We start from the raw sequence: 24,058 nt of genomic DNA, 5'->3' as shown, positions 1-24,058 counted from the left end.
TTCAAGATAGTACCTCTCACGTTTCCCCACAAACCTTAACCTTTTATGAATGTTTTCAAATGTCTTGCCCAAATGATGTAATTGCTTTCATCAAGCTTAAATGACGGAATAAAGTTGGAGTTACTTGTATTGTGCGGGAAGAGTTCACCTATGATGAACAAAGAGAATAAGATGACCACTACTAAGGAGGAACTACGAACACACTCCATGAGGCAGCCCACCAATGCACACTTTATGAGTAATTATAAACCTTGCTTTGATACCATGTGAAGAATCTCACAAATAATCAAATTTACAAAAACCTTGACAAGAACATTCATTCATCAAATGCGCTAAGGCGAAAATAACACAAAGTGCTCTAAGGCACAAATATCAAAACGTGCACTAAGACAAGAATATCAAATATTATTGAGAGAGGAACCTTAAAAAAAGATACTTTACAATGGGGTAATGACCCCTTATTTATAGACTAACGACTCTAATTAAAGCCGTTGGGAACAGCCCAACGACTATTCAAACAGTCAACTATGTTGACTTTGACTTGACTAAAAAGACAAAAAAGCTAAAAATAAAAAAGATTAAAAGGATGTATTACAAAATGTATTTTTTTTATATATGTATATGCTTTATATATATATATATATATATATATATATATATATATATATATATATATAACATGTGACGTTCTAACAACACTTTCTCAAACCTTACATATGCACATGCCACTTATTTGTAGAAGGGAGAAGAGAGTAAAAAGAGAAGAGAGCTCCTTCTAGGAGTTGGAGAGGGTCCAACGGCTAGAAGTCAACACACACACACACACACGCATACATACGTATATATCTACAAAGAAATATATCCATCTTAACAAAACTATGCATGTATGTAAGTTATCGTAAACCTACATCGGTGTGTGTGTGTGATCTTACGAGAAATGAAGAAATCCCAAAATACCCTTCGGGATTTTCCTTGGTAAGCATGTCATGTACGCTGATGGTCCGACAACAGATATGCGAACGGTGGTTTCTCCGGCACTCGGCTGAGCCGAGGGCCACTTGACTGGCTGCAACTTGGCTTGAGCAGGGCTGGGCTGAGGCTTTGGCTGAAACTGTGTTCGGCCAAGCAGGGCTGGGCTGATCTGGCTGGGCGGTGGCTTTGGCTGGTCTGCTGTTAGCAGAAACCAGAAAGGAAGAAGCGGCCGGCAGGTGGCCTACCGGAAAATAAAGGAGAAGAAGAAGAGATGGCAGGCGGCAGGGCTGTTGTCGGAAAACAAGCAGCAGCGGCTGGTGTTGCTGCTGTGACTGCCGGAAAAGGGAGCAGGTGGTGGATGATGGCGTCTGGGTGACTGCGCATAGCAGGGTCATGGATGCGGAGCAGCCGGCTGCTAGTGTGTGTCGTGGGGTGCCGTGTTTATAGGAGGTGAGGGTGGCGACAGTGGTGATGAGGTTCAGGCAACAGCAGAGAGAAGCCGCAGTTCAGGTGGCAGCGGAGAGGAAGACTGGTGGAGGCAGTGGTGGTGTCGATGGTGGCTGGGGTTGGCAAGGTGATGACAATGGGTGGTGGTGGCAGAGATGGCAGCAACAAGGTGGTGTGATGGCAGTGGGTGGTGGTGGCAGAGATGGTGAAGATTAGGTGGTGGTAATGGTGACAAGGTGGCTAAAATGGAGGCAGTACTGGTGGCTGGCAGCAATGGGTGTTGCGATAGAGGGAGGGTGGGAAGGGGAGAGAGAGCATGGTGGGGGGCTTCGTGGGTGAGAAGAGAAGGAATGAAATGGGGCATGCGTTAATGTGATGAGAGGGGGGTTTTTATAGGAGAAAAGAGGGGGAAATGAGGGGGGAAAGTCAAATTAGGAGGGGGTGACTTAGGGCCTTTTGGGGGAGAAATGAAAATTTCATTTTGGGGTTTTCAAAATTTGAAATCTATATAAGTTTTTGGGTTTTGAAAATTGGTTTTAAGGGAGGGGGGGGGGGGGTGAAAATAAAGAAGAGGGAAAAGGAAATTTTGTTTTTGGTTTTAGGGGGAAATCCAATGAACTTGGATTTGGATTTTGGTGAGACCCATTTGGGTCTCATGAAATCCAAATCAAACCTATATATAGATTCATTTGGGTCCTGAGTGGACCCAAATATCCATACAAGTGGGATCTATTTGGTCCTTAGGTGGATCAAAACAAATTTCATAGTACACTAAGGAGATCCATTTGGATCTTAAGTGAATCCGAATCTTGTTTTTTTTAAGTAGGATCTATTTGGGTCCGCATTTGGATTCATATATGATGCAGAGCAGAACCGAGTCCGGTCTCTACAGAATGACCCAGGCCAACACCAATGGGATGGTGGAGACTCATCAGAACGAAGGTCTGATGCATGCACACGCACGTCAACAATGTTCCAGCTCGACATCGTTTCAGCACGTCAGCAAAATCGGGTTTGTCTCGGGTCCAAGGATTGGACCCGAGATCCAGATCTGTTAGCAACCTTTTAAATACCCTATTCTAGGGTTGCGTGAGAAGAAGAAAATATTCAGATTGCAGCAACTTTTTACTTTTTTCCTGTTTTCTTTATTTTGATTTTCCTCTGTCACGTCAGTTTTGCAACAGTCCTTTACTTCTTTTTGTCATTACTTCATTTCTTCCCTATTGTTTATTATTTCCATTGTTTCTTTTCAGTTTCACATCAGTCTTTGCAACCTTTCTTCACTTTGTTTATTTGGTATTCCAGCCGCAAGTTTCAGTTTTACTTATTACTTGTCGTATTCATTGTGCTCCCTTACCGATCTCATAATAAAGTATCGCTCAGATTGATTGATCCGATTTTCTAGTTCATGTTTCCTGTGAATACTCGTGGCTGCTCGACTGACTGTGTGTTGGAAGACCAACATCACGTCAACCCCTCGCTGCGTTGGATCGTGCCCCTACTTGTTGCACCCAAGTGCATCCCAGAACTCGATCTCCTACTAGAGTCGTGATTCTCACCCTCTGCCAGGGTGCCTCGCTGGAGTCCGATCTCCTCACTGCAGCACATCGGCACCCATTAACGTGGGTTGTGTGCTAATCGAGTAGCATCAACGTCATCCCCATTAGTGTATCAGTGTCGACCCCTTTGTTGCACCGAAAGCGTGTCCGGTACCCATTACGTGAAGGCCGACCTCGGATTTTCCCCTCCGCTGCATCAATATCCAAACAAATTCATTTTTCCTTCGTGGGATCCATTTGGATTTCAATTGGATCCAAAAACCTTATTTACGTATTGAGATCCAATTGGGTCTCCAAATGGATCCAAAATATATTTTTCTTAGTGGGATCCAATGGGGTCTCCAAGTGGATCCAATATTGCATTTTCATAGTGGGATCCATTTGGGTCTCTAAATGGATAAAAAATACTTTTTACTTAGAGTGATCCATTTGGAGATCCAAATGGATCCAAAACTCACTTTGCTTAGTGGCATTCATTTGGATCTTCAAATGGATCCAAAATACTTTCTACATTAGAGGAGATCCATTTGGATCTCAAATGGATCCAAATCCTTTCTATGTTTGGTTTAAACCCCTATATAGGTCTAAACCCTACTCAAATCCATTTGGGTTGATCTGAAGCATAAAATACCTTGTAAAAACTTCATAAATTTCCTTGATTTAACATCTAATAATCTTGAATAAATGTTGAAATATAACTGATAATGAATTTGCTGATTAATTGACCGATAATTTGCCAGAAAAAGGTATTCAATCAAAGTTACATATCAGAACTGTTCACAAAATTCCCCCTTTATTTATTTCAAAATTTTGAGAAATTTACGGACTTTACATTAATTGTTCCATCAGATTCACGTATGTTGATAATTTTTTTGCACAAAAGTGAATAAATATAAACTCAAAAAGCAACATAAACCATGCTCTACATTGGACATGAGACAAATGTACTTGATGTTCTTAGTTTTTATTTTTGTTTCCTATTTGGATTTTTAAAGTGATAAATGTAAATGATATAGGGTGGATGTGATGGCTGGACCAGTAGATTCTCACCATCTTTAACCAAGGACTTTCAAGTTCAAATCCCACCCGGGGTTATCCCCAGCCCCTATCAGGGGAAAAAGGAAAAATCAATGAAATGATTCAAGAAAATTTTGTAATAGATTGAGATTGTGGTGTTTCCTTCAGCTTGTGTGCCAGCAGTATCGGTCTGAAAGATGTGTTAAATCCATGGTTGCCAATCGAGGAAGCGGGATCGGGAAGCGATACAGGAAGCGGGAGCGGGAAGCGAGACACTTTCAAAATTTTAGGAAGCGGGAAGCATGGGACGACTTAGAAGCGAATCACGAACCGTCTCAAAAGCAACCTAGGAAGCAAGGGGGAAGCGAAAGAAGAAGAAAAATAAATAAAAAAAATGAAAAAAGAGGGAGGCGAGTGGGAAGCGCGCTTCCCCAAAAATGCATTTTGGAAGCACGATGTTTCGCGCTTCCGAAACGCATATCAGGAAAGTGAGCTTCCCCTACTACATAGGCGCTTCCGGTAACTCTGGTTAAATCAATATATGGATATAATGACACCTTTTATATTTATGAAGCAAAAGGCTCCTGTTTGTCTTATTTGTTATGAAATACCAAATTTAGGTTGGTGCACAGCCACAGTTTATGAACTGACATTACATAAAATGGTAGTAGGACTCACATTGATTAGTTAGTATTCATAAAGTTGGTCACTTTTAGTCTGTTATGAGTGGAAATGTTGGATATTAAAATACTTTTCAACTTTTTGTGTTCCAAATAAATATGAATTGGTTTGTATAACTTGTTATGTACTTAAGTATACATGTACATGCACTAAATATGGGTAGTAAATATGTTTATTATTCATTTTCAACTTAAATACACATGCACATTTACTAAATAGGTAGTGAATGTGTTTATTTCCAAAAATCATCTGGTTTCAGCCTTCTAAAAAGAATGTGCCCATATAAATTGCATACTTCTGACATGCCATACTGAATGTAGTGATGCCATTTGAAAAAAAAATGTTTGGCATTAGACAATATTTTTAGCCATAAATCCCTTTTAAAGCATATGTCTTTTATGCATTTCATCTTGATATTTATGAGTTTTCACGACTCTTGCAAATGTAGTATGTCACTTTTGAAATCTTAGTACCTTTTGCATCTTAATATTAGTCCAATTCCTTCGCTGTTTGTGCCATAGTTAAATTGTTGTTATCCTACATGAAGTTGTCTCCTTTTAACATAATGTGTTTAAACTTTCTTCTTTCGAGGAGGTTTTCTTGAAGCCTGCCTGCATTTGACTATCTTGTCATTGTATGATAATGCAGCTTGGCAGAAATTCAAAATGCTAAAGGAATTGCTGATGTATTAATGGAGATGCTCACTGTATTGGATCCTCAGAATTCTGAGGTAGGTATTGGCTATTGAGCTTTCTCTATGAGCAACCAGTGGTTCATCAGAATGTTTGAACACATAAGCCAATTCTCCGTTGGTCATTACTGACTTAGATAACGGTATTACTAGTTCCTGCAACTTTTTATTCGTGACATGCTATCCAATTAGTAGAAAACTTCTATTCAGTGATTTCAAATTATATGTCATTTCTCCACATGACCATCCTAAGCGTTACTCAGGATTTACTTAAGAACCTGTGATTTGTGCCACAATCAATCTAATTGTTTCCCGGTTGTATTGATGTAGCAGTTTCCTTTGTCCTCTTCTCAAAAAGATTCCTGGTATTAGTTGATCACTCTTGAGGTCTTTGGTGATGAAAGTCTTTTCATTCATACTCTGGTTACAGGCCATTTAGTATAAACACATATTTTGAAGTTATTGTTGTAGTCAATATTATAGAATTTGAATAATGTCTATTAGGGATTTGCACAATATCCACTAGATTTGGAGAAGATATCATTGTGCATTGAACAAAAAAAATCTTGTTTAGTGTTGTTTTTGTTTTCTTCACATTTGTGGAATCACATGTACCATATCTGTCTCTTAAGGTTATCTTGTCTACTATGTTCTTAAAGTTTTCTATTGGATCTGAAAGTTTACTCCATTCCTTTTATAGCCTGATGTTAATTCTCCTTGCCAAGTTTGATCAATTTAGTATATCCTACAGAAGCTTTGGAGGTCATTATCAATGCACAGTTGTGTTTAATGATCAATAACTACTTGCAGTTAGAAAAAATTTCACATGAGCCTCTTTCTAAGACACCACAGATTGATCAGATATTGGACCAACTAACCTAGGTTTATTTGTTCAATATGTTTATGCGTGTTTGTGTGTGCTTACAAGTTAAATTAATATTTCTTATGCAAGGCCCAAGTTGCTTTGCCTTTTCTCCCCACTATTTTCAGCATTTTTCTGTTTAGACATGGTACTAGGAAAGTCATGGCCGTTTCCAGTCACTGGATCAACCTGTCCAGGATACTAAAGGAGAAAACAAGTGTACTCTTTAGTCAAGTTAAACTAATTTTCTCCTTTAGTATTTTTTCCATTCTCTAATGTGAAAAATTGGAATGAGAGACAATTTGTCACCTGGTCATTTATCTCAGGCACTGGTTTTATGTCATGTCCTGGTGCTAATTTATTTGTTTCTCCACGTGCAGGGAATAAAGCAAGAAGTGATCATTGATCTTGTTGAACAGTGTCGTAATTACCAAAAGCGTGTCATGATTCTTGTAAACAGCACATCGTAGGGATAATCTCTGTCATGTTGGCTCTGATAACAGTAGATTAAAATTCTTGGTGATTGACACAAAAACATGATATTCTGGCAGAGATGAGGAACTGCTGGGCCGTGGCTTAATGTTGAATGATGAGTTGCAGCGTGTGCTATCCAAGCATGATGAGATTGCAAGAGGGACTCCTAGTGGACCTAACGCACCAAAAACTTCTGTCTCTCCTGTTAATGTTGACCATGAGGAAGAGGAGTTTGATGATGATTTTTCCCAGCTGGCACATAGGTAATATCAGTACATAGAAACACAACAACCAAGCTCATGATTCTCCATACAAGGCAAGCAAACCCACTACAGTGGCTCAGGTTGAATACCTTGGTCAATGTACCTTTGATGTTAGTGGGTTGATAAGTGTACTCATTTCTCCTGAATGTCACTTGTTGGACAGTTGTCCTTTTCTTGCTTATATTTTATAATTAGTGTCTTTATGTCTGATCTACAAAACCATTTCAAAGCCTGTTAATATGGCTATTCCAGGTCTTCAAGAGACAATGCACAAGGACAGAGTAGGTCTGCCAATGCAAAAAATGAGCCTAAAATGATCAGCCCACTGTTGCCTCCACCTCCATCTCAGAAGGTGAATATACCTGGTGCTAGTGCCGTTGATTATCTCAGTGGTGATATGTACAAATATGGAGCACCAGAAGTGACACGACCCCAGCAGCCTGCTCCATGCCCACCTTCGTCCAGCACCAATCCCAAATCGGGCCCACAATCCCCACCAGCACCATTTCTATCTTCCCTTCCATCTCATGGGACTGAATCAGACACAGATTCTTCATTCGTGAACCCATGGGCCAGTAATGAACCTCAGTTGAACTCGAAGGACAATGAGAAGCTTCCAGTTGTTTCGAGGGAGGTACCATCAAAGTGCATACCGCCACCGCCTTCAAAACATAGTCAGAGACAGCAGTTCTTTGAACAGCAGCAGAAACATAATGGTTCAGAATTTTCTAGTGCTGGATTAGTAGGAAAAACCCAGAATCTGTCACTAAATCCCTCAGGTGCACAGGAATCATCAACACCATCCAAGCAAGCCAAGCCTGAAGACAGTCTGTTCAAGGATCTGGTTGATTTTGCCAAGGCTAAATCCTCTTCTTCAAAATCTAGGAGTCCTAGATCATCTTGATGCAGGTTCTGCAGTTCGGTTACTATAGTTTTCCTATTGCTTTTTGCGTTGATGAGTTCATTATAACAGACACTTATGAATTTATTTCTCTATATATAACCAAAAAAATATAACCAAAAAAGGACCTTTGTTTTGTGGTGTATGGTTATGATGTCCATGAGTTCGTTGCTTTCATAAGCAACTAATGTGTTTGCTTGTATAGTTATAATTATGAATGACATTGCTGTGTAAATTTTATGAATAATCTTCTGAAGTCAATCTTGTTTTGTAGTTACAAGGAACAATCTACACAACTAGTGCACCGCTGGATTCTAAGGGCGCTTCAAGAAACCACACAGACAGTGATTCTGACTTGGGTTGAAACTCGAGTTCAATTAGAACCCGTAATCTTTAGAATTTCGGCCTGTGCAGGATTTGCTGAAGTGCCACCAAGTTAGTGGAATCATGCAGGGCATAAGTTCATTTGAATTTGCCATTTAATTTAACTTGAAAAGAAGCAATATGACATTATGGTAATAGGCATGCATGCACGTATGCTCGCATGTACGCACAGGCACACGTGCACACCTCTTCCTCTGCGACATAAACTTTGCCTATTAGGAAGGGAATTATGGCTTAAGATACACAAACACACTCACACATACATGCAGACATTCGCACATACACCCACCTATGCATGCACATGCACGCATGCAACAGAAACTTTGTTTCTTCATTAGGAAGGTACTATAGGGTATCACACACACACACACACACACACACACACACACACAGCATAAATGCATGTTACATTAGTGCTTCAATTTTTCAAGAGAATTTATTCTTTCAAATAGTGATTGAATCTTCATAGTTTTTTGTACAAATTGTTAACTGCTTACCAGCCTTGTGAACATTAATCTCTCTATTATCCTTTTTTTGACAATAACCAAGTCACTAAGTTCCAAAAAAAGAGTATAATGAGATAAGATGAGTGAGAAAAAGAAATAAAGATTAAATGTTATCAAACTAGTAACTGAACAGAACAGTCTTCTTTCTCCGACACTTTTTGGACTTCTCAAATATTTCATGTTACACGCACTGATGCTTAAGAAAATTAAATTATTTGTCATCTGAATTCTGGACCGTTGATCTTTTGAATCTCTTGAAAAACCTGTAGACACGTCACAATTTTACATTTTTTTCTCATTGGGAATTTACTTTCCAATGGTATTGCTAGATAAATACGTGACAATTTCTATGGGAATTTCATCAAACAGTACGCGAGAATGGAGTGTGAGTGAGAGACTTCAAAAAGATGAAAGACCACGTTTAGGCACGAGACAGTGACATGAGTGTTGCTCGCTATTTATGCTCTTAGCAAAATTCTGTGGTAAGATAAGTGAAGGTGGCATTTCCCACTTGGGGGCCAATATGAAACATCTATATATAACAAAGTGTCCTCCCCTGATCTTTAAAGGTGTATGCTCATAACCACAATTACATATCTTCTCTTATTTGCAATCTATAATGGACAAAAGGGAAACCTCAACACTATCAGGCAAGGGAGAAGCAAAGACAATTGGGAAGAGCAAGGGGCCAAAGGGGGGGGGGGGGGTGAATCAGGCGTAAGATATTCTCATCAATCTGTGCTTTCTAAAGCACATGATCAGTGGTACCATTAATTGCATCCCTAGTTGTTTGGTCGACCCTAGAGGCATCAGTTAGTGGGCTTTTCATGTATAAACATTCTAGTCTCCTATTTTGTGCTATTAGTTTTCCATTCCTATTTGGTGTTACTACGTCTATTCATGATTTTTTTCTTTAGCATACCAAAATGTATGCATGTAACTTTCATATTCCAATTTTCTAGTAGCAAAGTTTAAGTTATCAAATTACCTCTCTCTCTCTCTCTCTCTCTCTCTCTCTCTATATATATATATATATATATATATATATATATATATATATATATATATATATATATATATATATATATATATATATATATATATATATATATATATATATATATATATATATGTGTGTGTGTGTGTGTGTGTGTGTGTGCACCACTAGAATACGAGAACTAGAGAGTGAACTAGGTGTTTTTGTTAATTTTTTTTTTGTAAATCCGACCCTCCAAATGTTATTCAAAATGGTTCATTTTCTAGGAATTGACCGTTGGATCATGTTTATTTACAAAAATTCTGACCCATCAATTTTCAATCCTTAAAAATCCTTCACCACAATTGGATGATTTAAGAGCAAGTCCCTTTAAACCAAGCATGTAGATTACATTTGTACAGTTAGATTTGAAAAATGACCACACTGTACGAAAAATATAACATGTTTTCAGAAATGCCTTGCAATTTTTAACCCTCGCATGTGCGAAATTGGCAAAGTTCACATGATATATCACTTTGCTTCAGGTAACACAAACAATCACTTAAAAGGAGATTTACATGCTTTTTCTTGTGGACATCATGAAGGTTGTATACAATTTATGTGCGAACTTCCTGTTAATCTTGAACTTTGGAGTATTACACATGTCATGAAGTTCGTTAATTAGAGTCTTTCTACAAATCTTGCTAGATGGTACATAACAAAAAAATATGTTACATTCATGTCATATTCAAATCAGTTTGACGTAAGAACTATAAAAATAAGTAAATCTAACACTTATGTCACTTGCCAATAGAGTTTCTTCATCAAAATCATAGTCTTTCATGAGCGTAACTAGTTCTTCATTATCTTGATCTCATCACTAAAATTATATATAAACACATATCTTCGTAGTAGGACAAATGGACACATGACTCTACACATTTATTATACCAAAGGCACTACAATTGGTTCCTTGCTTCGAGACATAGATTCAATTCATTGCTTTCTCGATGGAGATTTGGTTTTCTTTTTGAAACATTTCATAGGTTGATACATTTTTGCTCTAAGCTGCTACAAATAAATAGAATACATAATACATTGGAGTAATTCATTTAAAAAATATTAGATAAATACAAAGAAGTAATTCGTTAAACAACTCTTAACAAATCTTATATTGTTATTCGTGTTTTCACCTGTTGTAACCAACCTCATCACATACACTACAGTTTTATGACATAACATTCTAGTGTTCTATTCTTCATTTATTCACCTTAGGTTGCCCTACTTTACGAACCACTTTTGGTGGATAAACAAGTATAAGAGTCAATAAAACAATGCGTGAGATATTGTTCACCATAGAAAAGAATGAAAATATATTATACGCAACTCGATATGATTCAACTGTGAAGAACTTATCACAATAATCTCTTGGTAGGTTTTTTTCGTACAAAATGCGTGCAAGCACATGTTCACATGAAATCCCTTTAACCTGCCACTCTTAACAAGAGCATAAGTGCCTTTGAAGATCAACACTGTAACTGTTAGATCAGTCACATGCTTCATATCACTTTCGGTGACAATGCACTACTTACACACAAACTTGTTGTGCCTTCCTCGAGAGTTCATGTAGCTTTTCTTTTACCTTAGGCACTACAATGCTTGTCATATTTTGTCTGGCATTCTTTCTTTTCTTAAAAAGTTTCATCACCATGAGACAAAGATTTTCAATAAGAAGAATTAGGGGCTTATCACGTATGGTAAGAATTCACGCATTAAAGCTCTTTGCTATATTAGACATTAAACACTATATTTTCACTGAAAAGTGATTATTAGCCCAATGTTTCGAGTGCACGTCAGTGAAAACATAATTGTATGCAACTTCGTCTTGCTCTCAAATTTTTTGAATAAAATAAGTGCATTATTGTATCATGGCTTCTCGAGATGTACTCCACCAAAATACACTGAGTGGTGAACCAAATTTTTTAATATTTTTTTTGTCAAATGCTTCATGCATATCCAACGTGACATGTAGGTCATGTATGGGAGACAACATACTTTAGACTTTTATGCCTATTAGAGATAACAATAAGCACTATTCTATATTTATATTCATCGTAGCATATGAGTTTTTTATTTATATGCTTCAAAAATTACGTTAATAAATCCGTCGACTCCTTATCAACAACTATAAATGCTACTGAAAATATCTCACTGCAAGAATCAATATCATGTGATGACAACAATATACCAACATATCTTCATTTTAGGAAAGTGTCATCCACCATAAGAAGTAAAGGGCATCCTTTAAAAAACCTATCGATGTTTGGCCGAAAGGATAAGAACAAGTACTGAAATTGATCTTTTCAATTGATCTTAATATACCCTAGTGATCCTCGGTTAACCTTTATCAAGTGATCCAAATAGACGGGAAGCATCTTGAAGGACTCTTTGAATGAACCATAAAACACCCCCTATAGTTTGTTCCTGTCCATGTCATGCTTGTTTATAAGTGACATTCGCTCCTTCCTCACGACTGATGTCATTAATGATTTTTCTTTGAGTTATCTTCGGGTTATCATATATACGTTTATGAATAACATTTAAAATTCACTTGGAAAAATTATTTTCCACCACAAGGTTCTTCAATGATCCATCACATGTATGCTCGCTTTGATACTTCTTCACTTAAAAGAACCCAGCTTCGTGTACCTTTGCACAATAGATCTTTTACAGACAAATAATTGTATTCTGCGGGTTCGGTCTCGTGCATACGACAATGACTCTGTTATCACATCTCTTCAAAAAATTTGTTTTATAGTTATTTCTGATGACACAATCTTTCATAGACTGATAACAATGCCGAAGATCATTAAACCTTTTGCTAATAACAATTTCTCGATTGTTTGATCTTATTGTTAACCATTGAAATTGTTTACAATCATTAAATGGTTCATTATGCAATTGCTCATATAAATGAGATGTCTCTGCTTTAATGATTTTCAGTTACTCTCCATTGTCTGAGAATCCATTGAATGAGAACCTATTGAACAATGTCACATTAGTGTAAAAACATAAAAAGTTTTTATGCCAACAAATGTTCATATAACTTCTACAATATACCAAGGCTTCAACTTCTCAAATGTCATTCGTGCATCGCTTTCACCCAAATTTATTTGTCTCATGTTATCAACGTCTTCATCCCCTCTCATCGATATGATATAGTCATCATAATAAATATCATATGATTCTTCACTACTACCACTAATTGACTGTTTGGTTATACAAACTAAGTCAAGATTCATCATATTTATTGCTTTCAACCCATCCATGCATTCAATATTCCTGCATTTTCAATATTCCAAATTAAGCTTATATGCAAAATTACAATAATTGCACATGTATCTTAAGTATAAATCAAAACTTGTACCTAGATTTATCATTAACACTAGCTTGCCAATATGGTTCTCCATCTTCTGTAGTGATCCTTTGATCATGCATAATATAAATTGTTCGTTCTACATTGCCTGCACATCAAAAATCCATATTTTCTAAAGGACTTGTTTGATCGATGGTGCCTTAAATAGATGTATGTTTTCCAAAGGATCACCATCATTCCATTCATTAACTACTACTTGTTTAACTCCCAAAGCAACAACTTTTTTTTTATTTTGTGAGTAACTACATAAACATTGCCACTAAATAATATGGATTGTATATTGCTATCATCCAAGACAACTACCCATAAATGTTGGCCATCTAATTTGACATCTCTCATATATCAAAGGCTAATTCACTCTTCTACATATCTGGTTTTAAAAGACATCAAAGCTACAAATTTCTTATAACTACTATTTTTGGAGACGATCTCCAAGTAGGACAATAATTGCTATAATAGTATATTTTAATCCTTTAAGAGGCCATCATTATGTGCCTATAACAACCACAAAACATATATCATTTGTCTTAAAAAACTAGCATGTGAGAAAAACACACACACACACACACACACACACACACACACACACACATATATATATATATATATTGAGAGAGAGAGAGAGAGATCACTGAATATATTAGGCCCCAATTCTCGACCCATTCTTCCCTATAGGTTTTAAGTATTTTATGATAGATTTGAACTATTAGATGTGTTTAGCATGATCAATTTAGTGAGAATCGACTCTTAAATCATGTTTTTTGACAAAAAATATGATTTTATAAGAAAAAAAAACTAGTACCTTCATAGCCATTGATTTTGGATCATCGAAAAAACTTGTATACATGCCAGATTTTGACGATCTAAAAGCTGGTTCTCACTAAACAAAACCTACCTATAGATCACATCTACAGTGTTAGACATGAGAATAAATATTTAAAACTACAATTTTGAAGGAGCCTAATGAGACCTAACAAAAAAGGAGGCCTTAGGAACACATTACTCTCTCTATATATATACATATGAAAAAAACCATAAACATAATAAACTCTAAATGGTAAATATAAGAAAAAAAAGAAAATAAAAAACAACAACCAAACATAAATAAATATATACATATAAACATCCATAACATGTTAGCATTAAATCATGTTTCTAACAAATTCTATTTAAAAAAAACTGGTTAAGCAGTTAAATATGTACTTACCAAAAAAAATACCGTCGAAGATTTTAGAATAGTTGAGGATGAAGTTCCATTGGAATAGTTGCTGAAAAAGTTACCATCCGGAAGCAGGATGGGACCACTAGTTGGGGACTGCTAGTTGAAGACCATAAATAACCCTAGAAATTCTGGATTACATTGTTTCATTTTTACACTTACGAAGTTCACACATAAATTATTTGCGAACTTCGTGAAATATGTGCGAACTTCATAAGTATTTTGTGATGTTCTGAAAATTGAGAGTAAAATGAGGTTCACATAAAATTATTTGCGAACTTTGTAACATATGTGCGAACTTTGTGACGTATATGCGATGTTTCAAAGTTCGAGATTAACAAGAAGTTCGCACATAAATTTTATGCAACCTTTATGATGTCGGTAATAAAAAACGTACAGATATTTGAGTTACCCGAGAAGCAAAGCGATATATTGTGTGAACTTCGCCGGTTTCGCATATATATGCGAGGTTTAGAAAGGTCATAGTAAAGTTGGATATTTGTGAATTTGGACATCGGGAGAATAACTAAAATTACAGGATAGTCATATTTTTCATACAATACGGAAAATTTCTGTAGTTAGATTTAAGGAAAAAAAACAAAAAATCCCATAAAAATCTCCGTTCACACTTTAGTTCTCATATATATATATAATGATTGGATCCTACAAACTGCCTTACAAACCAGGATTTTAAGGGTCTTTTTCATTTTTTATGAAATCTGACCATGAGAATGTGTTTTAAATGCGCGATTTTGTAGTGATACTTTAATTTTTTTGGGGTTTGGCCAAGGGAAAAATCCCCCTTCACCAGCCAAGGGTTGGCCGACCTCTTGTTGATAAAACCCTTGAGGTACCCCTGCCCACCGGAGAGTACACCTAGCTTTGACCAAGGGACGCTCCCCATGAGCTTCGAACTGGTGATGTCCCATCAATTTATTGGCTTTCAAAAGTTGCCCCTACCGGATGAGCGGAGCCCTTGTGGGCTACTTTTGTATTGTTGGATTATGACAATGGAGTAGTTTTCTTGGGGCTTGAAAATAAATAACATAGAATTTTTCATATTTATTCAAGCCTCAAAGGGCTGTGTTTATTCATGGAAAAAATACAATCCAAGTATCTTTTCCTTGCTCTTAGCGAAAAAATGTTTTTTCCTTGCAAATGGAGCGTGCATGCTGAACACATCTGCTGGATCAGGTCACATTTGCAAAAAAAAAAAAAAATACTAGAAATGCTCAGTTGATACACAGTTCATACTGTTTGTAGCTTATATGTTTATAGTGGTAAGTCTTTGCTACAAGATGCCTATAAAAAAAAAGTCTTTGCTACAAGATATTATTTCGTAGAATCCATCTGTTTTGTTTGTTCCTTTTAGATTTAGTTTTGGTAGATCAAACACTATATGTAGAGATGATCAACATGATTTATTTAGTAGAAATGGATTTTGATTCATGTTTTGTGATGTGTAACAAAGTTGTTTCAACTTTCAAGCTACCAAAGTTTTATGGTTTTAAAATCCAGCTTTTATGTTAAAAAAAGCACATGATCCAAGATCCAATCCCTAACAAGCAGACCATGATTGCTGCCCATACTGGTGGTGGTGAAAGTTATTGGAGTTTTTATTCTGTTTCTCACAATTCCCAGTTTAACATCCAAAATATGCAAACTAGGGCATTGGACCATGAAACTATTGAGGGCACACTAAAGAAGTTTTGGTTAAATTGTAACCAAGATTAGCATGAAAGTATGTATAAGAAGCTTTTGTCATACTTGGTGCACTATTTCAGACACCATGGGTGGATATTGGTCCCCACAGTGGTACATGAAGAGGAGAGCAGTCACATCTACGACTCGAAAATCTGCCGAACATGCTTAGTTAAGGTTTCACTTCTGGGTATACTCCTTGGTGGGCAAGGGAGACTTAAGGTTTTTATATTATGAATAAGTGGTTTTCCTTGGTTATCTAAAATTACTAAAAAAGGAGTTCGAGACTGGCATTCATCACAATTAGGGATGGCAGTGGGGTGGGGTGGGGGACAAGGTCTCCACCCCCGCCCCGCCTCAAGATTAGAACCTCCATCCCTGGCAGGGATGGATTTTAACCTCTACCCCTGCCATCATCCCCGTTTCATGTCCTCCATCCCCGGTTCAAACGGGGATGAGGCGGGGCGGGGCAGGGAAAAGTGTACGTCCATCCCTGCCTCCATCCCCGAACGGGGATGGATTTTAACCTTCGTCCCCACCTCCACCCCCGTTTCATACCCTTCATCCCCAGTCCAAACGGGGCGAGGTGGGGCGGGGCCCGGCTTTCCCCGGTCCACTGCCATCCCTAATCACAATGCAAAACAAGGCCAAGCCGACTGATTTGGAATATAAACATAATCAGGCCAAAGTTGGATGTACTTTCTTGTGGGCAAAGGGGATCTTTGGGTTTTACATAATGAGCTCGCAAGTGAGTAAAGTGGTTTTTTCATTACCCCTATCAAGCTAGTGCTCAAGAGCGCTAAAAAGTGTGTATGCCAGATGCTAAATATGAACTCCAACATGTCTTAGGTGTTCAAAGAATAGGACCTCAAGATGTACTTAGTCTACAATTGTAATCTTCATCTTATTGGCTCTTTACCACTAGTGAGCATTATCATCTCATCCTCAGTGATATCTCATCACTTAGAATCCTAGATGTAATTCTTTTCATCTTAAGAGTCATTTCATAATCTTATTTTTATTTCAAAATAAAAAAAAGTAAGGTGGTTTTTCCTTGCAAACCAGAAAAATAAAAATAAAAATTTATGCAAACCTAATCGAGGCAAAAATCTCCATTCATTTATATTACAAGCTAATGACAAACTTAATAACTTTGTTTCTCACAAGTCTGAATGTGCTAATTATCAAGCCAAACCAATCCAAGTTACGAGTTATCAACCTTGTCTCATCAGCCCAAATAAGGAAATTATATTGAAGTCATTGTTGAGAAGGGGTAATATTTGCTACCCATGTAGGTAAGGAACTCCTAGTGAAAAACTGCATTTTTCTACATGTTTGGGTTTAGTAGAAACCAGTCCTGAATCATATTTTTCTGATGTGTATGTCAGATTTTTCAGGTGATGAAAAATCAACAGACTATAATAGTACCGAATTTTGAATCCCCAAAAAATCATGTTTATTATGATCCAAAGGTTGGTTTCTACTATTTTGTCCTAGTTGAACACATCTATGGGGACAGATTTAGTAAAAAAAAAAAAACTCTCTATGAGTTCAAACTAGGGGTTCCTTACCCACTAGGATATAGCAAATACTTTCCTTAGATTATAAGTTGCAATTTGTGTGTCTACTAATGTAGAGAGAGAGAGAGAGAGAGAGAGAGAGAGAGAGAGAATACAAATTGCAGGAAGAAGAAATGAACAAAGAGTGTGTGATCACAAGGGTGGAAAAACTAGAAAGGGAAAACTAAAATTTTCTTCTCTTTGTGCACCTGGCAAGGAAAGGTCCATTCCATTCTTCCGGTACAAATCGTTTTACTATTATCATTAGGTGATGCAAAACTTTACACAAGGAATCGCTTCTAAATGATAAACCTTTACAATCAACCTACATAATTTGTGTAAATGCCACTAGAAAAGTTGCTATTTAGGCTATTGAAGTGTGTTGCATAGAAATTCTTTTAAGGAATGTTTCTATTCCCTTTTGATGCAATTGTTAACATCTCTAATTACTTCATTAGCTCATTCCAAGCAAAATGTATATTTGGGGCTCAACACTAGGTAAACGAGCTGGACTTGAATTGTTCAAGCTTTACTCATTCTTATGAACCAAGCTGAGTTCATGCTCACGTCACCTTGTGTTGGGACGTTGCAGGTTCAAAACCCAAGCCCCTTGATCTCAACATTTCTTGGCCCAATAAGCCAAGCCAACATTTAAGGTGCTTGTGTGGCAGTTGTGTGGGCCCATAAAGACTTGTTGTGAGTTGGCATATGACAAAAGTAAAAAAGGCGTGTCTAGAAACTTAAACGCCAGTCTGAGCCCACATGAAGTAAAACCAAAAGGATACTTTGATGTGACCTGGTGGAGTTCGGCCCCAGATATACGCCTGGAACCAGTTGGCATTGACTTCAAGGGGGTGGAACTCAGCTTGACCCTAAACCCTTGCACATAAGCCATGGGCCTAAGTTGGTCTTGACCTAACAACTCATTCTAGAAGACTGTCCCAGCCCAACTAAAGATATCACATGTTACCTCTTGCTGCCATTTGGCTAGGGATGCAAACGGATCGGATCCAGATCAATTAAATACATAGAAAAATCAAATCTCAATTGGGTTGGAATAAGCCAAAAATCACAAAACTTTCATACTGGATTCGGTCGGTTTGCATCCCTAATTTTAACTACCTATGGTGTTCTTTTTCTTTGAAAGGCAAGCTGGGGCTAGGGAGACCCCCCAGTTATTATTCAACGTACCACTGGGTTTTGAACCTGCGATGTCCCACCACAAGGAGACATGCACTGACTGCTCCTACCAACAAAGCGGAGCCCCGTTGGTTACCTATGGTGTTCTTTATCCCATTGAAATAGGCCAACTACCCTGACTATTTAGGTATATGACCACCCAATGCTGAGGAGAGGGTGGTGTATGTTCCCAGTGGAACACGGGGGCCGCGTGTTTGGGGGTCCGAATGAGTGCCACGTTGGCACTCATTCGTCAGTTTGGGTGTGTACGAAGGAATATTGTAGATCCCAAGATATTCCTCCGTACATAACTCCCGAATGAGTGCCAACGTGGCACTCATTCGGACCCCGAACATGCAGCCCCGTGTTCGCGGGGGGAACATACAACCTGCTCGCAATGCTGAGTGAAACCACCCCGTCCTTTCTCAGCTCTCTCTTGATTCTTCTTTCTTTGTTGGTCCCTTGAAATGGTGGTCGAGACAAGGATGGAGAAGAAGCCAAGACTAGTGAGTCATGAGGCTCACTTGCCCGAGAGGGGGTGCGTTAAGCGCGGATCCCTCAGTCATAATGCGGCTCAGTTGACTAAGCGTGGTGTTGACCTCCTAGTCTCAGGCCTTGCCCTGAAGGGGTAGCTAGCGATGGCTATATCCCTCACCCTCCTCTTGTCCATGTATTTTCTTCGCTTGGCTTTAGTTCCTATTGTATTGTGAAATCATTGCCTTATTAATCCATAATGCAGTTAATCTCGATTGACTCTATTTTGATTGTAGTTCCTTAAACTAGAATTCAACTATTTATACTTGTTATAGTAGTCCCTAATGTAATCAATTAATGCATTATGTGATCATTTCCTTTAGTCCATAATGAAATATGATCTTGATTATCTCTGTTACAGGATTTTATAAAATTTATTTTATAAAGTCACCAAACCATCTCTAGTTATCAATTCTGCCAAGCTAAAGTTGTATGGTTGTCTTATAGATCTTAAAGTAGGAGATCAAACATGCAGTCAATTATGTTTCAAGTTCTCTCCCATAGGAATGATACCATATTTCTATTCAGTTGGTGTTTGGATGCACACTTATCCAAACAAATGAGATAAGATGGGATATTCTATTAATGGCCATAATGTAGTTTTAGCAATTCTCTACAAACACACCAACCGTGTCTGTAGGAACAGCTAGTGCACGTCACCTTGTGTTGGGGTGTTGCAAGTTCAAATCCCAATGCTATCTTTGTATAACTGGTAGAGTAGAGGTCTGCCACCTTAAAAAAAAATCCGTACAAGCCCAAGTGATAATAATGATAAAAGATGATGACAGTGACAATTTTCTTTTTGTTGTCCTTTTTTTATGAGATCAGAGTGTGCTCTGACAGTAATCTGTCTGAGCGCTTCGGGATGCCGTTGATCTCAAAATGAATGGCATCCAAAACCTGCACGAATAAGTTGCCCATTGCTTGATGGGCCCCACTTTTTTTTTTTCGGATGGACAGCATTTGCTTAAAATGAACGGTTCACAATGAACCTGATTCACTGTTTTGATGGGTGTCGTTCATTTTTAAGATAAACGACATCCAAGGCAGCTGCCTCTGATCTCTCTCTCTCTCTCTCTAGATCTCCAGATGAGCAGACCCTTCTACTTATCGTAGAATTATTATTTAGCAAAATATTTGCATATACACAGAGAAAAAGCAAAGACAATTATTTCAAAAATGCAAATGCTATCCTGAACAGAGCAGAACACATAAATCTATGAGTCGATAACACTCAGTTCTAACAATCCAATTCCTGAAAGCTGCCAATTTGATAAAATACACCTAGCACCTAAGACAAGCAAAAACCAGTCATTCCATTTCAGCACATTATTGCATGGAAGTCTTTTCTGTTGATTACACGAAGAAACCACACTCGGGATGAGAGACCTGGCTGTGGTGGTGTTGGCCTGTCATATCTACGATCGTCGTTCCAAATGCTCACAAGGAGACTTGAACTCAGGGTGCGGAGAGCAGTCAGCCGGTCACTATCCATGAGCCCGAGACCATGTCGGGTCACACATGATGGAGGTCTAAAAGACAAACCCGTATCATGTGGTTGGGTCCGTGCTAACTAGTAGCAAACCCTGCAGATGAAACTAATGGCATGGCTTGAGCAATGGAAGGAGCTTGCAGAAAATAACAGAGAAAATTTTCTGCTTAACATCACCCCTCTTTGGCCTCTTGCATTTCTTCATTTCCACCACCACTACCACCACCACCACCACCACCACCAAGAAAGGGAGGAGATGGATGAATTACTAGTGGCTATGGCGCATAAGGGTGGCATATATAAGCATAGAGAGTACCCATTTGTCAAAGCAGACTTTTCTTTGAAGTTTCTTGAAACTAAAGAGTTTAGACTGTTTAGTGCCAAGTGTAGACGTGTAGTCGGTGGAAGATCGACCTTAGCATATTCGGTGGGACCAGTCCTGATTTGACTTTGAGGTGCTGTTACCGGGTCCGGCTGTACCTACCGCAGAAAAAACAGCAACCAAACCCAGGTCCGATAAGGTCTAACATCAAACAAACTTGATGCACACACAATAAAATAACGCTTTTTATGTTATTTTCAATGAAAATTTGTGAACGTTAATCATAACTCGGGTTAGACCCAGGTCTGATATTAAACTCCCTCTCTCTCTCTCTCTCTAAAAACAAAGAAATTTCATCAACCTCACCCAGCTCCTTATATTAATCGGGTAATGTGGATTCAAACCGAATTCTGAATAGGAACTCCTTATTACCAAACGTACATCCTACTTAGGGATGCATGGCCATCGGACCAGGCGCCCAATAGGTTGTCGAGTACCCAGCCCATTTTGGGTCGGGCTCGGGCTACAAAATGCAGCCCGGGCCCAGCCAGATTGATTAATCGGGCCTGAAACAGGTCGGGCCCATGTGCAAAATGCACAGGGCCCGTCAAGCCCGGCCTGTTAACCTGGTAGGTCCTAAAGGGCCTGGCATGAGCTGACCGGTGCTCAATTACAACCGGGCCGGGCCGGAATATGGCTCTGTCCTGCCACCCCAGTATGCATCAGGATAGCGTCACCCCTACTCACGGACCAACAGGATGCCTGTTTGATGAAAAATCCGAGGAACCTTTACATGAGAGGATGTTTGTGACACTGGGGCCTTCGCTTCTAAGCCCATGACACCTCATGTACCTTACCTTGGTTAAGTGCATCATCATCATCTAGTAGACTACTAATCTTCTAAATAAGAAACATTAGCTGTTGAAGTTGTGATAAATCAAGACCCTTTTGAAAAGCTATGGTGGTTAGTGATAAATATATAGCTTCCCCACTCCCATGACCCAATTAGTCTTTGTTAAATGGATCAAAATGCAACTTGTATGTTAAGAAATCTAATATTGGAATTAACAAGGATGGTTAGGACTTCACATGAAGACAGTCTTTGGTTTATCTCTTTTTTTAATTACAGAAACAAACACCACCCAAGATTTCTGAAGTCAAAAGGCATTGCAGATAACCTTTCTAATAATCCAAAACTCTCAAGTGTCAACCTTTTGAAAAGAATTGTAGTAGAGAGAGGAGGTTCCATTATATAGATCTTAGAGGTACACGTTAGGTATGAAAATTACTTTACACAAATAAAATCCTTCTCACAAGAGGATTTCTTGAAAACCACGCATTTCAGGCCTAGGTCACTCATGCTTAATAATCTCTTATTAAGAGGAAATAAAAAAATGTCAATAATATGAAGTGTGAGCTTAAGATGAAAACAGCATTTTCAAAATTATTTGTCTGAGAGCTTTGAGACAGAACAAGGCCACGCACAATAGTATCATACTGATGATGAGTTGTGGAGCTCGATTCATTGTTTTTGCCCTCGAGGAAGGGTGGTCCGGGGGTTCGCCCTTGCCTTGTTTATATTTTCGCTTTTCTTTTCTCATCTCGTAACTGTTGGATAAGAGTAATAAGATTTCTCTTTGGGCGGCCATGGTTTTTTACTCTCTCGGATTTGAGGAGAGGTTTTTTCACGTAAATTTGTGTTCATCTTGTGTTTTGTTTGATCATTCTTGTTCTTTGTTTCCTTTTGGTTGTTTCTTGCTCGTGATTTTCCTAACAACTGAGTCTTGCTATATGGCTCACTGATTTAGACCCTTGGGATGCTGAACTCATAAACCAGGTTTTAACTAATGAATTTGGTTATGTTTTGACATGACAAGAAGTGGAGATACTGGAGTTCCTGGGCTTGGTCATGTTTCCTATGAAACAAAATCACCATAACTCATGAGAGAGAGAGAGAGAGAGAGAGAGAGAGAGAGAGAGAGAGAGAGAGCCCAATTGTGTGTGAACATAGAAATGTAGTGTGAACATCATGAGTGGAAAAAACCAGAGACAGAAACCAAAATTTTTGTACACCTCTGTCAAGTAAGGTCCCTTGATTCTTCGCATTCAGAGCATCTCATGCAGACCATTTATTTATTATATCTAGATGATTGAAATATTTGGACAACATGGAAAAGTAATATCTTCAAAATGCTAATCTTTTGCAATTAACAGACTTAGTTAGGCAAAGGCCACTAGGCTAGCTTCGTGCTTTGACATAAAGATTTTATTGGGGCCCACTCCAGGGTTTTATACCCATTTGATGCGGTTAACAACTCTAAGCACACCTTCACTGGCTGGTTCTAAGCAAATTGCACCATTTCAGGCTCAGCACCTGCTCGTGGGAACCAACCAGTACCGTCCACATCTCAAAGATGCATCAGAAAAGGATTGATATTTGGTGTTATTAAATGCACATAACTATTGGGCACAGATCACTTTCCCTTAACCTTATGAATGTGATCCACTAGTTTTTGTTTAGCAGAAAATGAATTTTGAATTGTGTGATAATGACATGTAAGTAGGATTTTAAAGGCTTCAAAAATCAACAGCCCACCGTAATATATACAGAAAAATCAACATATGTGAACAATCCAAAAAAGAATTTACCTAAATATCATATTTTTTAATATTTAAATAAATCTTAGAGAGCAATTATTGTCATAAACATCATATTCTGTCACCACAGCAGGGGACACTTGATGGAGATGTGTGTAGGCCCCACTCCTGACCTAGGATCAGGTGACATTACATGACACACTTTGAGGCTCAAAAGCAGATGGAAGGCAGCTTCGTGTAGAGGCACACTCAAAAGTGTACCATGTGATGGCACCCGATCCTGGC

At 38.2% G+C, this 24,058-nt stretch overlaps 1 protein-coding gene across 2 annotated transcripts in view; it reads left to right on the top strand.

Moving 5' to 3' along the window:
• Window positions 1-8,144, top strand: part of LOC149817224 (TOM1-like protein 3) — a 43,695-nt gene extending 35,551 nt beyond the window's left edge. For both annotated transcript variants that reach the window (XM_089987482.1, XM_089987483.1), the window contains exons 7-10: window positions 5,325-5,406; window positions 6,610-6,695; window positions 6,781-6,966; window positions 7,219-8,144. In XM_089987482.1, the coding sequence (XP_089843608.1) occupies window positions 5,325-5,406; window positions 6,610-6,695; window positions 6,781-6,966; window positions 7,219-7,870 (1,006 nt within the window). In that variant the 3' untranslated portion in view covers window positions 7,871-8,144. The remainder of the gene's footprint in view (window positions 1-5,324; window positions 5,407-6,609; window positions 6,696-6,780; window positions 6,967-7,218) is intronic.
• Window positions 8,145-24,058: the final 15,914 nt, after the last annotated feature.

The sequence above is a fragment of the Nuphar pumila genome, chromosome 14 (genome assembly GCF_984573655.1).
Source record: "Nuphar pumila chromosome 14, dmNupPumi1.hap1.1, whole genome shotgun sequence".
Taxonomy (NCBI): Eukaryota; Viridiplantae; Streptophyta; class Magnoliopsida; order Nymphaeales; family Nymphaeaceae; genus Nuphar; species Nuphar pumila.
The sequence above is the reverse complement of the archived record's forward strand: the minus strand, read 5'-3'. Positions and strand labels throughout refer to the sequence as shown.